The following is a 17063-nucleotide window of genomic DNA, read 5'->3' as shown; positions in this document are numbered from 1 at the left end:
ATTCATATCTAAACCCCTGGCAACAAAAGTGAGTACACCCCTAAATGTCCAAATTGAGTACTGCTTGTCATTTTCCCTCCAGAATGTCATGTGACTCGGAGTGCTGCCCACCTCATCAGACCAAAGGACATGGTACCAGTAATCCATGTGCTTTGTTGACATGTCTTCAGCAAACTGTTTGCGGGCTTTCTTTCAGCTTGAGAACGATAAACCGATACGACCGGATATCCGGTTTTACAGGTGGGAGATACAGCTGTATCGATAGTAAAGTTACCACTGGACAGTAATTAGCCATTAAATATTCAATGAACTGATAGTAGAGATAGAATTCGGCTATCGCGAGCACAAGAATCAGGTTCTAATGCCTAGTTCAATGCATTGCTTAGTATGATAATAATTTAGCTTTTATCTCACATGCTGCGCTTGTGTCATTCACCACACAGCACACTTAGATTGAGACCGCACGCATGATATAACATGGACAAGCACAACTCACAGTCGTGGTTGCCTCAACTTCCCATGCATTTCGGCAGAACCGCTACTAGTCGCCGTCATTACCCGATCGTCACGGGCGTGTCATAACAACGCGAGAGCTAACAAAACCACTGTAACGCGTTTAGCGTAGCGTTTTCTTCACAGCCCAAAACGAAACTAGTAGTGGCAACGAAGCAACATGCTAAAACAATCGACAGTTTGAGCACCGACGCCAGCGACGTCCAGCGATTGATTTTCAACGCACCCAGGAAAACAAAAGTCGGACTTTGAAGTGGGGAAGGCATCCAGACCTGTTCGCATGGGACAGAGCTAGTGTGAAATGTGGAGCGGTACAGAGATCGTGAGTTTTTAACCCTGGAAAATAACCCACTACAATGGTGGAAAGGGCAGCACGACCCTCTGGAGATTTTTTTTTCCACAAAACGCAGTCTACTTGAACATGTGGATTAGTTGATCTTCCTCAAGAAAAAATCTGCCCTTCAAAAAATATATGGACAGTGATGAGGAGTAAAAAATGTGGAAACACAGGCATAAGTGAAAGACTTTGTTGTGTATAATGTTAAAGTAATGATTATTGACCTGTCTAAAATGCCATATTTTTGTTCCAGTGGTAAAGCATTATTTATTATCTATTTATGATATCATTGCAGGTTTAATTCTTTTTTTCTACAGCTGCTGCATATAATTAATATTTTTTGTTTGTAAGATGTTTACGTTGAAAGTTTGCACTTAAATTACTTACCTCTTGTGTCCAAAACACCAGGAAATACAGTAATTGAATTACTGCACTTTATTGTTGTCTGTCACTGGAGTTTTATTATCAATCCCATCCAACAAAATGGCGGTCAGATAGAAAGCTTTTTTTTTTTTTAATAAAAAAATAAAACAAAATATTGGTATGAAATTTTGTTGTTAAATTTTTTGCTATATGAAATGTGGTCTTTTTTTATGTTTAAAATACTGTACGAAGACACACAACAAATGTTTACTATCGTATCATTTTCACTCTGTATCGAACCGTATCGTTCTTAAACTGTATCGAATTGTATCGAATCGCTCGGCCATAAAAATGTACCGTTTTTTAATCGAATCGTAACCTGTGTATCTAGATACATATCGAACCGGCTTGATGCCAGAGATTCCCAACCCTAGCTTTCTTGTGTTGTACCGTCTTCAGAAGAGGCTTCCTCCTGGGGTGACAGCCATGCACGCCAATTTAATGTAGAGTGCAGCGTATGGTCTGAGCACTAACACGCTGACCCCCCAACTCTTAAATCTGCAGCAATGCTGACAGCACTCCTGTAATGAGTCACATGACATTTTGGAGGGAAAATGACAAGCAGTACTCAATTTGGACATTTATGGATGTACGAAGTTCCCATGTGATGTACTCACTTTTGTTGCCAGGGGTTTAGATATTAATGGGTGTATTTTGAGTTATTTTGAGGGGAAAATTAATTAACTCTATTATATAAGCTGCACACAGACTACTTTTCATTGTGTCAAAGTGTCATTTTGTCAGTGTTGTCCCATGAAAAGATATACTTAAAAATCTGCAGAAAAGCGAGGGGTGTACTCACTTTTGTGATACTTTTGTGGTACTTCACTGCCGGTTATCATCATCATGACGTAAACTAGAGTGCCAGTTACTGTATGGTTTTGTCTGGTATTTGGTGTTAAAAGTTTGATGTGGAGGTCTGCTGATGTGTTTATATTTGGATTGTCTCAAGCAAGCAGAAGGATCATCAGCGTGTTGGTTTTGTGGGGTGTTGATTGGATTTGTTGAAAAGATTACATAGACAGTCTTACGAAACCGAGATAGGGGTGGGAGTTATCTATCCAGTGCACAATAAGTCAAGTTTAAAATGGTCCTGGCACATTCTACTCTGAGCTTGTCCAATCAGACAGTAAGTGGCAGCTTTCAAAACACTGTGGCCTGTTGTCATGGCTGTGGAATGTAGTAATAGCTCTTTGAAGGGCTTTGGAGCATCGGTGAGAGGAGAGAAGTGCATAGTGATGCACTTTGACTCTCATCCTTTCTTTGAATTGCCAATGTAGTGACACCTCTGAAGTAAAAAAATGTCAAAAGTAGTGCAACTTGGAATTTAACCTAAGATTTTCTGAAAAATATGCATCAAAAATCTAACTAAAACTTCAACTCGTGGGGTATCTGCAAGGATTAATTGCATGAGTTTACAGTGGGTAGATTGATATTTTGCTTTTCTTTAGCTTTTTGTGAGTTTCCATTTTTAAATAGACAACTGTTTGACTTTAGATTAAGGCTGCAGCTATCAATTGTTTTAGTAGTCGATTAATCTATCTACTAGTTACCCTAGTTTTGGCCCTATAAGGTGCACCTGACTATAAGCAGCCAACCACCAATTTTGACACGAAAACGGCATTTGTTCATAGATAAGCCACCCTGGATTATAAACCGCAGCCGTCCCCACTGTATTATGGGATATTTACTAGGGGTGTGACAAAATATCGAAATGGTGATATATCGTGATACTTTGTATCCGAAAAGGCTATCGATATGCTCCTGCCAAGAATCGAGATATCGTTTTAAAAAGGTGGCAATGTTTAAAAAAAAAAAAAAAAAAGAAAACGGACCAACAAGTTGCTACCAAAATCTTCCACCATAATAGTGTCTCAGGTAACTCCAAGGCTGTCATTGACGGTGCTCGACGCCCAATCCATTTAGACTGGGAACGTTCGTTCATTTGAAATAGGGCTGCAGCTATCGATTATTTTAGTAGTCGATTAATCGATGAACTATTTAGTTCAAATAATCGAGTAATCGAATAAGGAACATAAAAAATTAAAATACCTGAGCTGTGCCTCACACGGTATATATAAAAAAAGAGGATGTATGTACAACAAAAGAACAATTGGCTAATTTACATAGCAAAAGTCCGCTAGTTTAAATGCTATAAAATGCTAACGCTTTTTTACAATGCTCTTAACAAATGGCTCAGACACATATTCCCACAAAAAAATGGCTAAATATACTTTTAAACTAAATTGCAAATGCATTCAAAAAAATCATTAGCTCAAACAAAAACTTAGGTTATGCTGGTCTTAAAAGGGAGCAGATGGATTCAGCCATGTGAAATGAGGTAGACTAGAGGACCGTGTATCCACCCAAATCAATAAAAATAAATGCAAACACTTTCAAAACAAACCATTACAACGCAACTTTAATTAAAAGAATACTCGAAGTAGCAAAATTGAATTTGAATCTTTTTTTCTAATTGAATACGCGAGTTAATCGATTAATCGTTGCAGCACTAATTCGAAAACAGAGCATTCGCAGTCATTCTGTCAGATTTTCGGGGCATTTAAGGGTAAATTGCTGTTCATTTACAGGTCATTTCCTGTTGAGTTTGAGTCACTGCCTATTCATTCAGGTGATTCCCAGGTCACTTCCTGTTCTGTAACTCAAAATAGAAAGGAAGTGACCAATAAAATACCCCAAAATCAACAGGAAGTAACTGAAATTCAACAGTTAAATGACCTTAAATGGCCCAAAATGGCCTCATTGCCTGGCATTGGCTGCGCATGACGGCCATAGACGTTCAATCCGTTTGAAGTGGGCCACCCTCCCAGTTCAAATGGATTGGACGTCTACTAGTGATAAACTCATTCCAATTCACAGCAGAAGCTTGTTTTTCGGTTTATTAGTTTGTAAAATATCCTAGAATGATTTCCTGATCAATGTATCGATAATCGTTGTATCGCCATATCGTCAGATCATTGTTATCGTGAGCTTTGTATCGCAAATCGTAGGTAACAAGAGGTTCCCACTCCTAATATTTACACCAAACGATATCAACCGGTAACACTTAATTTGAAAGGGGCATCATAAGACTGTCATAGGACCAATTAAACCACGATAAAGCTTTGAACCAAATGGCTGCAAAGCTTAATTGTCTCAATAAGCTTAATTCGGCCATCACTGTTCTCTTGGGAGAGACAGTCAACCTCTGCTGCCACCCTCTGTCAACGATGTTGTCATCCAACATGGCTCCTAGCATGCATTGCCCTACAGATGTAAATAACAAATCAAAATTCATGTTCTTTGCGAATTTTTTCTTCAGTTACTGTTCTAGTTGTTTCAATAATTGCTATTTATGGAATTTGGTAACACTTTATTTGACAGTAGTGCCATAAGACATCATAATTATGACATAACACTGCCATGAGCATTAATGAATGCTTATAACGGATGTCATTTTGTGTCATCCGGCAAATTATCTCCCGTTTAAATGGATGTAAAAGATCCAAGCTGGACACAAATGGAGTTAGTGACATAATTAGCTGGATGACACTTAATGATATCTGTCATCATTCATTAATGCCCATGATAATGTCATGTCATAATTTTGACGGTCTTATGGCAGTCTTATGACGCCGCTGTCAAATAAAGTGTTACCTATTAACCTAAATAAATCAACAAACATGACGCTCTGGCCTATAAGCCGCAGGATTCAAAATGAGGGGGGAAAAGTAGCGGCTTATAGTCCGGAAATTACGGTAGTTCGAATGATCGAGTAATCGGATTAGAACCATTTCATGCGTTGTACAATAAATTTCAGGAGATGTGAAACAAAAGCTTGCTAAGATTGCACTTTCAAAAGGGCATTAAATTCGAATACAAAATAAAATTCCTGAACGTTTCTTCAAACTATGCAGAATTGCACTTTGATTTAAAAATAAATTTAAAATACCTGAGCTTAGCCTCAAATGGTATATTAAAAAAAAATAATAAATGAGGATCTAAGTACAACAAAACAACAATTGGCTAACTTGCATAGCAAAAGTCCGATAGCTTAAATGCTATAAAATGCTAACATTTTTTTACAATGCACTTAACAAATCATGCAAGCACATATTCCCACAAAAAACGGCTAAATATCCCTATAAACTAAATTGCAAATACATTAAAAACAGATTAGCTCAAACAAAAACTTACCTTGTGTTTGTCTTAACAGGAAGCAGCTGGAATCAGCCACGTTAAATGAGTTATGTCATACTCATTGTTACCACAAGAAGGCAGTGTATCCACCCAAATCAATAAAAGTAAATGCAAACACTTTTAAAACAAACCATTACAACGCCACTGTAATTAAACGAAAAGTCCAAAGCAGCAAAATTTGATTCGAAGCTTTTTTCTAATCATATTTCTCAATGTAATTGATTAATCGTTGCAGCACTACTTTGGATTTTCCACTTTAGACACTCATCTTCCACAAAATGAGGCACTCCAATAAAAGAGCGGTGTTGACCTATTGAGTGTATGCAAATCTGAAAATGTAAATAAGGTTCATTTATATTACAACTGCAGATCCAGATGACCGGTAAACATCCTCGTCTACAGTGATAATTTTAAAATAATGTGGAACATAGCCTTGCAAGGAATGTGGCTGCACTGTGTGCATCTACTTAAATAGATAGAAAATTACACAAGGTCTCCATATTTTTGCACGTTTCTTTGTTCCCCCTCCCCCAAAAATTAGTAAATTTTAGTTACTTTACACTGTATTTTAAACTTACCATTTTAAGGTTCTGGGTTCAAATCTCTAGGCTTCGTTTGTAGTGTTTGCGTGTCCTGTTAAATATTTTTTGCAAAGCTTCTGTAGCTTATTTCATGTGCAGCTTGTGACATGGAATGCAGCGGCTTGTTCCTTGGCCTTCTATACAAAGAGTGACTCACCCACTTTTTATTTTTTTGCAGCACAGCAATGTAATGTTGCATTGTATTGCAGTGAGTGGGCCAACTACCGGTTCATTTTTCCTATTCAACACAAAACGGCACTTTGGCATGACAGTCAGTCATCTCCACCCGGAAATCAATGATCATTGAAAGTCCTGTATGTGAGGACCATCAAATGTTGCCCTCGTCCCCTTTCATGTACTTACTGCTTGTCTCCCTGTATTAGTGATTGAGGGCATATGAGTCCTATTTTCATCCACACGGCATCCTTGAATTAGTAGTGAAAAGTCAGGGTTAGCAATGTCTTCTCTACTGGCCTAAACGCTATCAGAAGCACTGACCTGAATTTACAATATTCTGCCTTTTTCTTCTTTGTAATTTTAGTATTTGTTCTCTGAAATAGCTCAAATTCCCACCAGTCTACAGCGTTGGTGTCGTTAGGCTTCAGCCCACCTAAAATATTCTTAAGCCCCCCTAATAAATTGGTGTTCTTTTACAGTATTTAAAAAAAGTGTGTGTGTGTGTACTTCTTACGCACACAGAGCACAGCGTGAATAGATGGATGAAGGATGGACATAAGAAGGTTTTTTAAGAAAGTGAATATCACTTCTGATAGTAACAGTTAGTTAGCTCCAGCCCCCAGCTAACAGAAGAAAGTCACATGTAATTAATGCTGCGTGTTTGACAAATAAAAACCTAGCTTGCACACGACAGACAATCTCTGCATATGTCTTACCTTTGTTGTGATGTGGTCAAAAGTTTCATCCCAGCTCTAAAATAACGCTGCTACTTAGCTGCTGCTTACTAGTTAGTCTGAAATGCATTGTGATGGTCCTGGTTGTTTATAGAGTTAAGTTTGCACTCTTTTTACTGCTATCTTTGGGGTGACTTTCTTCCGGAGCATCAACTGTGTTTGTCACTTTACGCATAGATGAGTTTAGGAGCTGAGCTCATTCACGTATGATTATCATCAGTGGATAGTCATATTAATACACTAATGATAATCACTCCACCACCTTTATTGACCTGTAGGAGTCAGAGCCGAGGAGCGAAAAGGGTGAGAGGGGAGAGACCTCTACTGGAAAGGGGAGTAGGAGAGTAATGATTAGAAGGTGGAGAATGCCAAGAAGATTATATATAGCATACAGTATATACGTGTATACACAGTGATCCCTCTATTTTGCGCTTCAAACTTTGGACCTCAGTCCATCGCGGATTTTTTTTTCCAATTTGAAAAAAAAAACATCTCCCTGCTCTGTTTGTCAGGCAGTGAGTGCACTGGAGTTGCTTACGGTGATTGACAGACGTTTACTGTTTGAAGTTTACGCCTCTGGCAAGATCAAATCGCCGCATACGTCAATCATCGTTTAACTTGTTAAACAGTTGCTGTGGCAACTCATTGTGTGTAAGTGAGCGGACTGAGTGCACTCACTCAATGAAGCATTTAATAAAGCCAAGCATTTTTTTGCTTTATTCTTGTTTAAAAATAATTCGGTGGGACAGTAACATGTTTAAAACCTATGATAATTACCACATTTGAAGTCCTTACAAACCATTTATTTAAAAAGAAACCAAAAATATGTATATATATACTGGGGCTGTCAAAATTATCGCGTTAACAGGCGGTAATTAATTTTTTAAATTAATCACGTTAAAATATTTGGCGCAATTAACGCACATGCCTCGCTCAAACAGATTAAAATGACAGCACAGTGCAATGCCAACTTGTTACTTGTGTTTTTTGGAGTTTTGTCGCCCTCTGCTGGCGCTTGGGTGCGATTGATTTTATGGGCTTAAGCACCCATGAGCATTGTGTAATTATTGGCATCAACAATGGCGGGCTTCTAGTTTATTTTTTGATTCAAATTTTATTAAAACGAAAACATTAAGAGGGGTTTTAATATAAAATTTCTTTAACTTGTAGTTCTTAAAAGATAAATGTTAGTACAAGTCTTTCTTTCCATGGATCGCTTTAACAGAATGTTAATAATGTTAATGCCATCTTGTTGATTTATCGTTATAATAAACAAATACAGTACTTATGTACCGTATGTTGAATGTATATATCCATCTTGTGTCTTATCTTTCCATTACAACAACAATTTACAGAAAAATATGGCATATTTTAACAAGGTTTGAATTGCGATTAATTACGATTAATTAATTTTTAAGCTGTAATTAACTCGATTAAAATTTTAATCGTTTGACAGCCCTAATATAAACATGTTTTTTTTTTAATTAGACTTTGGCTTTAAAAAGGAAACCAAAAAAAATATCTATATCTATTATTATTATAAATTATTATTATTATAAATATTATATCTATTTCCAATGTTACACACTTACAAAAAAAAAATTGGGGGGGGCACTACTTCGTGATTTTTCACTTATTGCAGCGGGTTCTGGTCCGCATTAACCGCGAAAAACGAGGGATTTCTGTGTATGTATGTGTTATATATATAATGTATATGTGTGTCCATGTAATGCTTCCATCTACCAAGTAACTTGAAATTGTAGCCACCCCCCCCCCTCCCCGTTGTTCCACTTTATTAAAAAAAGACTGAAACAACAACAAAATGATAATGAATAAATAATCATTTCTTGTTAGCTGTTTGTGAAGTTCTGTGCCTGTACGCTACGTAACATGTACGTTACATTCTGTGCATCGCCTGGGGGCCAAGCCCCCTCTGTTTTCAAAACCTAGTGACGCCCCTGTTGTACAGTATTTAGCTGATTTTGGAGCACTTCTATTGGTAGCACTGCTTCCAGTCAGCGTGGATACTCAATGTTTATTATGTCCAATCAGATTTTAGGACTTCATTGTTGCCCCGGCCATTAAAAAAGTAGTGTACTCATGTACGAATAGCAATAGGATTTAGTAGCGGCTGGAGGAGTTGCGTGGGCTGGGGATCTCTCTCTCTCCCACTGTTATTTGCAGCTCCAAATCCTCCACTAGATAATACATACATGCATATAAATGGGCCAAAGTGTGGAAAACACTCAAATCGATTCAGCTCCAAGATGTGTGGAAGGGCTTGCCTGCATGCCTTGCCCAGGCAGCGTCACTAGAGACAAGCAACTGGGAGGCGGCGTTGTTTTAGAAAAAAATGTCAGCGAATATCCCGCCTCTTTCCCCTCCCTCACCCAATCGCAACTCTCCCTCGGCCAGTGCCTTCTTTACTATTGCGTCTGAGCGATCCAAAATGGACCAATAGGCGCCCCACCTTGAGCGTGACGTCACAAAGTAGCCAGTTCCCTCCAGCGGCAGGGAGCTTCATTTTCTGATCTGCTTTGTGCTAAAATGGAGGCTGGCCTGTCGCCTTGAGTGGATCGCCTTCCTGGTTGAGGTTTACATGTTGACATGCAATAGGTCTGAAGACAGAATGGTTGTGGATGCGCCTAATTCCAACGGGCCTTTTCAGCCGGTGGCCCTTATGCACTTCAGAGGTACGTACGGGTAAATTATTCCTCCTTATTATCGCGGGGAAATAAGGGGTAAAGGTGTGTATGTGTGTTGCTGTGCTCCGGTGCCAGTCCGCTACTTATAGCTTTGCTCCAGCGGGTTTAGGTGCGTCAAAGGAGTCCCAATGAACGAATAGAGCACCGGGACTATAATCATCTGTCGTGTGCGTTTTTTTAGGTGACGCGGCTACGTTAAAAGCTCGTTTTTTTACTCGCAAGCCAACTAGCCTCATTCGCTTTGCCCATCCCCCCGCTAGCTATGACGCTACGGAAGTGGCGTCAGAGAACGAAGAAGGTCTCCAGTTGAATTATTGGTGCTAAAACAATTTTTAGGGGGCGTCTGTCTATGCGTTATGAATTCCCAGGCAGAGTGAAGCGTTTACAAACGAGTGCTGAAACTGTGTCGCAAAGTGTGTTTAATTTATTACGTATTTAGTCCCCGTAGTTGAATTCAAGGGCACCCGACTGCAAAGCCGTTGTCCACCAATTTTTTGTTATCAATATTTTGTATTAGTATTGAATGAAAATAGTATTGGATGTATTGGGTATCTCGGGAAAGCTGTTTGGCAAAGAAATACAGTGGTTGAAAATGTGATTCCTTTTGTTTTTAGATTTGGAGGAGACAAGCGATAGTTGGATCAAATCTTTAGTCATTTTACTCAACGGGTCTCTGAATTATTGATCAGTTAGACTTATAACAAACTAGGCATGTGCCGGTATGAGATGGGATGATAAGCATAAGCAAACATTACGGTTTCACGGTATGTCGATATTGCAATTGCAGCTCTAAAATGTGTTACTTTGAGATATCTGGGTTTAAAAAACAATCCATTGAACATCTTTTTATTTTTTTAAAATATTAGCAGATTGGAACTGTTGGAAATATTAAGTTAAAATAAATAAATAAAATAGGTGAGCCTAAACACATAGCCACAGCTCAACATTATTACCATCACAACAAAAATAATGAATTATTATCCATAAAAAGCACATGTGTATGACTCATATCATATTTACATTATACACACACTTAGAGCTGAAACGAATACCCGAGCAACTAATTTGAACTAATTTTGCCAGCTCTAAGCATCTCGTTTTGCCCAGACAACTTCTAATGTGGGACAACACGCTGTTACGTGCGTAGAGGAAGAAGAAATAAAACCTGACTGCAACCGACAGCTGCTACAAACTACGCCGACGTTGCTAAAAACTACGCCCGCATGATGCTTTGGCGGTAGCAGGTAGCGTCTGATGCGTCTCATGTATATCACATTGATATAGAACTAGATGCGAAATGACAGACTCGGCGGCGTTAGTAAACAGCCTTAAAGCAGTAGACCTCTCAGCGCTAATAAATATAACGTTACTGTCCCTTGTTCACATAACGTTAGCCCTGCGGAGGGCTAGGTTTCTTACATACAAGCTTTATTTAATCTGTAAAAACAGTGCTGTAGAGTGATGAGGGTATAAAATAAAAACATAATAAAGCTAACTGTCAATTTTAGCTCAGCAGTCTTTGCTGGATAAAACACCAAGTATAACTGGTCCCTAATGTGCTCTAATACAGCAGGTATCATACATTTATTTTGAACACTGCAACTCAAAATCCTATCAGGACTTAGTTTAGACTAACTTAAAACTTAACTAGAACTTAAAAATAGCTTGACACAAATGGACATTCAATTGAAACACGTGGGGAAAAACACGTGATTTTTAAGGCATGTGTTATCAAGCGTAATGACATTTTTAGGTAAGAAATGATTTTTTTGAAAAAATAAGATTGTTTTTTGAGTGAAAGCAGTGAATTATTTTTTCTAGTCACATCTGAGATGCAATTGTTGGCTGTTTTCAACAATGTACTTCGAAAATAATGACATTGATTGACTGAAAATGGTTCAGTATTTGATGAAATATCTTGTTTTCTAATGTATATTTATAATCGCTTTTTACCCAAAAGTTTTATCTGATTACTCGATGAATCGATTGAATTTTCAGTTGAATACTCGATGACTAAAATATTTGACAGCTGCAGCCCTACACTCTTTCTCAACACAGTTGCCAGAGAGAAAAAAACCCACATGTTTTACCACCGCTAGACACTAAACACGCCAGAGTTAAATCTCATACCTGGTGGGAAACGTTCATGACAGCGTTTACTAACCTTTAGTTTTGTATAAATACGAAATCATATTGGAGGTATTGCCTCATCGGCAGCCACCCTCCGCAAACATGTTTTACATGTCGGTTGGCCCTCCTCCTATAAGCTGCGGCCGTCCAATTTTTCTGTGTTTTTCCAAAGTATTCCCATACCAGCGATTTTGTTTTCTTTGATTGGGGAAAAAGTTCAGGAGTTTCACCTCCTCCAGCCATCGTGGAGCTCAGCTGACTCTCTGACACTGAGCAACAACAGATGGGGGAGGGTTGAGCCTTGAAGCTGCAAGTGAGGGATTTCTCGCTGCATTTTGGTACTTAAAAAATTGCTAATGCCGTAGAAATGGTATGAGGGAAAATTTTTGCGGTTTTGAAACCGTGACATTTTCATACTACGGTATACCTTGAAACCTGTAATTGGCATATATCTATAACGAGCAATATAATTTTGTTGCATCACAAACTTACATGATGTATGACTGTATTAATTTCGCGATCGTTTTTATAATGCTATAAAAGTGTGTCAGCGGACTATTCAAGAAACTTGCTTTGTAGATCCTTAACTCATTGGTTGCTATTGACGGTTATCGACTCAGTCCGTTGTGACCAATAGGGCTGGCAGCCATCATTCGCTGCCAGCTCCTCCAAGTTTTAATGGATTGGACTTCTATCGCCGTCAATGGCAGCTAATGAAGAAGCGTTGAAGTTCCACGTGCCTGCTGCTGCACACCAAAAACAAGGGAGTGAAATTGACAGTGTAATGTTAGGTTTGCTCAGATGACTGGTCCAATTTCAGGTGAAGTTGCTGTGATTTGGGGAAAATACAAGTTTCCACATAATTTACCAGAATTTATTGAATTCTTGTGCATTGTCAAATTTGCGTGGACAGATGGACGGCATACTGGCAATCAGAGATAGGGTAGTTTAGGATGAGACATCTGTAGGGCAGATTTAGGGGCATTTTACATGGAGACTCTGCGACACGAAGACGCAATGACTGAGTAGCGGAATTGCCTCGCGTGCATATGATGTCGGCGAAGACGAAAAATTCAGAATCCTGCCTCCAAAGTGGAAGAATTCGATTGCGGCTTGAGGGGGGCTGGCTCCGCATGCATATCATCCGCGCGGGACCCGTGCCTGTAATGTCAGCACTCGACCACGTCCCATTTGACGTGTGCAGCGGTGCTATTAAGCATTAAAAACAGCTAATGGCGGAACGTCGGCTTTACTGTTTTAATAATATTCTTAAATTTAAATATGTTGAATCTAGGGCTGCGGCTATCGATTATTTTAGTAGTCGAGTAATCGATAAATTAGTTCGAATAATCGAGTAATCGGATAAGGAACATAAAAAAATTTAAATACCTGAGCTAACCCTCAAATGGTATAAAAAATATATATATGAATGAGGATCTATATACAACATAAGAGTAATTAGTTAACTTACTTAGCAAAACTCCACTAGCTTAAATACTATAAAATGCGAAGTTTTTTTTTTTTTTTTTTTTTTAATAAGAATGCTCCTAACAAATGTTTCAGACACATATTCCCACAATAAAATGGCTAAATATACCTATAAACTAAATCACGAATGCATAAAAAAAAAAAAACAAGCTCAAACAAAAACTTGGCTTATGTTGATCTTAACAGGGAGCAGCTGGATTCAGCCAAGTGAAACGAGGCAGACTACAGGGCAATGGATCCACCCAAATCCATAAAACTAAATGCAAACACTTTCAAAACAAACCATTACAACGCCACTTTAACTAAACGAATACTCGAAGCAGCAAAATTTAATTCGAATCTTTTTTTTCCAATCGAATACTCGAGTTAATTGATTAATCGTTGCAGCACTATTTGAATCTTTCCATTTTTGTGCCTTTTTGAACAAAAGAAAATGCCATTGCTTGAAGTGGGCGGGCATGGTGTCTTCCGGGCTGAGGAGGTCAAAGTGCATCATTCGCTGTCGCCTTGTAATTCTGCACTGCCCCCTAGGGCCTGGCATGAATACTACATCGTTTTAATGCGGAATTGCGACATTGTTCGAATGGAGACGGAACTATATAAATGCAAATTTTAGATTTTTCGTCTTTTTGGAGAGTCACCATGTAAACTGCCCCTTATACTATATGTAGCAAAAATGGGGAGATTACGCATCCAAGTGAATTTAAGGAACCCTTCTTTATCGTAATCACGCTCCCTGGTATAAAATGTCTAGTTTTTGGGCTGAAGCAATGCCAGTCTTACCTCTCACCCATTGAACAAAGCACTCAGTCGGTTTTGAAAGACACCACTGTACTCTGCTGCAACCCAGGGCAATTATTGATTACATTCTATTGAGCCACACAAGCCACTGCCTTTTCTGTCACTCTATCAATATGACCCTTGCACAAAGTTTTCTACATGTACTATAAAAATGTTAGCTATGTCAAAACAGGGTGTCCGTGCTTGTTTTAGTTCTTGCTTATTCAGCTCCCTTTTAGTAGTGTTCCGAGTCAAACGAACAGATGGTCTTTCGGTGGCTGCCTTTGCATTTTTATTGACACTTCATCAGCCACTTGGACATACAAAACTGACCACCTGTGAACGAGAGCAAATGTGTCCTTTGAGTTGGGCTGGTTTTATTGCTTGCAAATTGGGCTGAATGTAGACTGCTGCTGCAAAAGCCCAATTTCAATTAATGGCCTGTATTTATTCTTGTAGATGTTCATTTTAAGTGACAAATATTTCTGTGCAGTGAAAACACTGAATAAACAATATAAATAACTAGGGTTGTTCCGATCATGTTTTTTTGTTCACGATCCGATCCCTATCGTTTTAGTTTGAGTATCTGCCGATCCCGATATTTCCCGATCCGATTGCTTTTTTTTTTTGTTGCTCCCGATTCAATTCCAATCATTCCCGAAAAATTTTCCCGATCATATACATTTTGGCAATGCATTAAGAAAAAAATGAATAAAACTCGGACGAATATATACATTTAGGGCTGCAGCTATCGAATATTTTAGTAATCGAGTAATCGACTGAAAATTTTATCGATTAATCGAGTAATCGGATAAAACATATTTTTTGGTGAAGAGCAATTATATACATGAGAAAACAAAACATTTAATCTAATCTTGAACCATTTTCAGTCAATCAGTCTTTTTTTCGATGTATATTGTTGAAAACAGCCAACAATTGCATCTCAGATGTAACTAGAATTAAAAAAAAGACTAATTCACTGCTTTCACTCAAAAAACCGTTAGATCTTATTAACAAATATATATATATATATATATATATATATATATATATATATATACACACACCTAAAAATGCCGTTACGCTTGATAACACACATAACTTAAAAGTTACGATTTTTCCCCACGTGTTTCAATTGAATTTCTATTTGTGTCAAGCCATTTTTAAGTTCTAGTTAAGTTTTAAGTTAGTCTAAACTGTAAGCCCTGATAGGATTTTGAGTTTTTGCAGTGTTCAAAATAAATGTATGATAAAGGCTGTGTTGGAGCACATTAGGGATAGGGGTGTGCCATCTTAGGCACCCCACGATTCGATTCGATTACGATTCAGGACGCCACGATTCGATTTTTAATCGATTATCGCGATATCGTCTATGATCGCGGTTATCGCGGTTATCACGATTATCGATGCATCGTGCAGCACTGATTACTAAAGCAGCCAAGCAAATTTATGTCCATTATTTATTTAAAATATCCTTATGATTCAACAGGAAAGATGGAATAATGCCCATACAACAAAAAGCTGCCCTTAAGCTGCTTTTTTATTTATTTCGTTTTTCAAGAAAGTGCAAAATGCTTAACTATTTTAAAGGGAGTACTCATTTCTCTCAACAATGCAATGAAATTTACACTGGTGGAATGAATTCGACATTTTCTGGACACAAACAAAGTGTCTTTAGAAATAAGACTTCTTTTAACCAATATACTTTGTTTTCACAGTGTTACCTCTTGGAGTAACAGGTGGAAATCTCAACTGGTCTTGACACTGCTACACTCACACTCATTACAGCGCGCGCACTTTCTTCTCTTTCTATTTCGCATGTTTGTAGTGTTACCACTGTACTTTATCATGGTTTTACAAGTTCTGCATATGAAATACACGTTAGCGAATTAGCTCATTAGCTTAGCGCTCGGCGCTAACTATTAACATCTCAAAAACAACAACAATAAAGGCTAAACAGTACAAGAGGGTTCTTGTACTCACCTCTTATAGATGCACACGGGTCTTAGCAACACACTCAGGATATTTTTTTTAATTGAAATGCCTTAAAACTACAGCTGGTCATCTGAAAGGCAAGGAGCAACGAGCAAAGAACTATCTCTCTTCCCCTCTCGCTCTAAAAATGCGCACAAAAGCGCGACCGGCTTCTGGTCCTGCCTGCCATATACACAAATTTATTTTCCAGTCTTTTAAAAAGGAGTAAATCTATCTTCCAGTAACTGGGAGCATCCATCATAACGTTGTGTGTGCGTCCGTTAACGGTGTCCGGGCCGCAGACGTGTCTTGAATTTCGTTTCGCTACGAGCGTTGTTAGGAGTGAAAATAATCGTTTTTTAACCTTTATGAATCGTAATCGAATCGTCACGTGTCGAATCGCGATGCATGTAATAATCGATTTTTTGGAACTCCTCTAATTAGGGACCAGTAGAGCTGGGAATCTTTGGGCACCTAACGATTCGATTACGATTCAGAGGCTCCAATTCGATTATAAAACGATTATTGATGCACCCCCCCTCCTTTTTTTTTTTTTTTTTTTATTAAATGTTTTGTACATTAGTTCCAAAATTGTTCAAAAATCCTCTCAGGCTAAACCAAACTACTATTTCAGTATCAAGTTAACATATAGCAGTAAACAAATATACAAAAATAACAGTAAATAAAAAAACTCCAGTCCCCATTCTGTAACAGCAGCTTTAAAGTGCTTGTGACACGAAAAAGCATGTTTATTTCATAATACACGCGGTATTTTATGCTCCTGAATGATATGGACCGCTTGGATGTGTGTGGAAGCGATCGCTATATTTATTTAGTTTTTTGAATCCCGCGCCAGGAAAATGAGTGACTTCCGGCTTCGGTCTTGCATTGAGGAGGAGGGCGCTGTGACGTGTACGGTAGAAGACGTCCTCTTCACGCTACAGTGTACTGTTGTGTATGAGGACGAAGGATTCAGCTGATTTTGCGGATTAATACTTTTATTTTTTGCATCACGCCAGCC

The 17063-nt window shown here is 38.4% G+C and overlaps 1 protein-coding gene across 2 annotated transcripts in view; it reads left to right on the top strand.

Annotated features, from left to right (window-relative positions):
• Positions 1-9469: 9469 nt before the first annotated feature.
• ppp2r5ca (protein phosphatase 2, regulatory subunit B', gamma a) overlaps positions 9470-17063 on the top strand; it is a 46936-nt gene continuing 39342 nt past the window's right edge. The window contains exon 1 of one of the 2 annotated variants that reach the window (XM_057860372.1): positions 9470-9658. In XM_057860372.1, coding sequence (XP_057716355.1) covers positions 9565-9658 — 94 coding nt within the window. In that variant the 5' untranslated portion in view covers positions 9470-9564. The remainder of the gene's footprint in view (positions 9659-17063) is intronic. The other variant, XM_057860373.1, reaches the window with a different exon arrangement.

The sequence above is a fragment of the Corythoichthys intestinalis genome, chromosome 15 (genome assembly GCF_030265065.1).
Source record: "Corythoichthys intestinalis isolate RoL2023-P3 chromosome 15, ASM3026506v1, whole genome shotgun sequence".
Classification (NCBI taxonomy): Eukaryota; Metazoa; Chordata; class Actinopteri; order Syngnathiformes; family Syngnathidae; genus Corythoichthys; species Corythoichthys intestinalis.
This window is presented reverse-complemented; position numbering and strand designations above follow the sequence as displayed.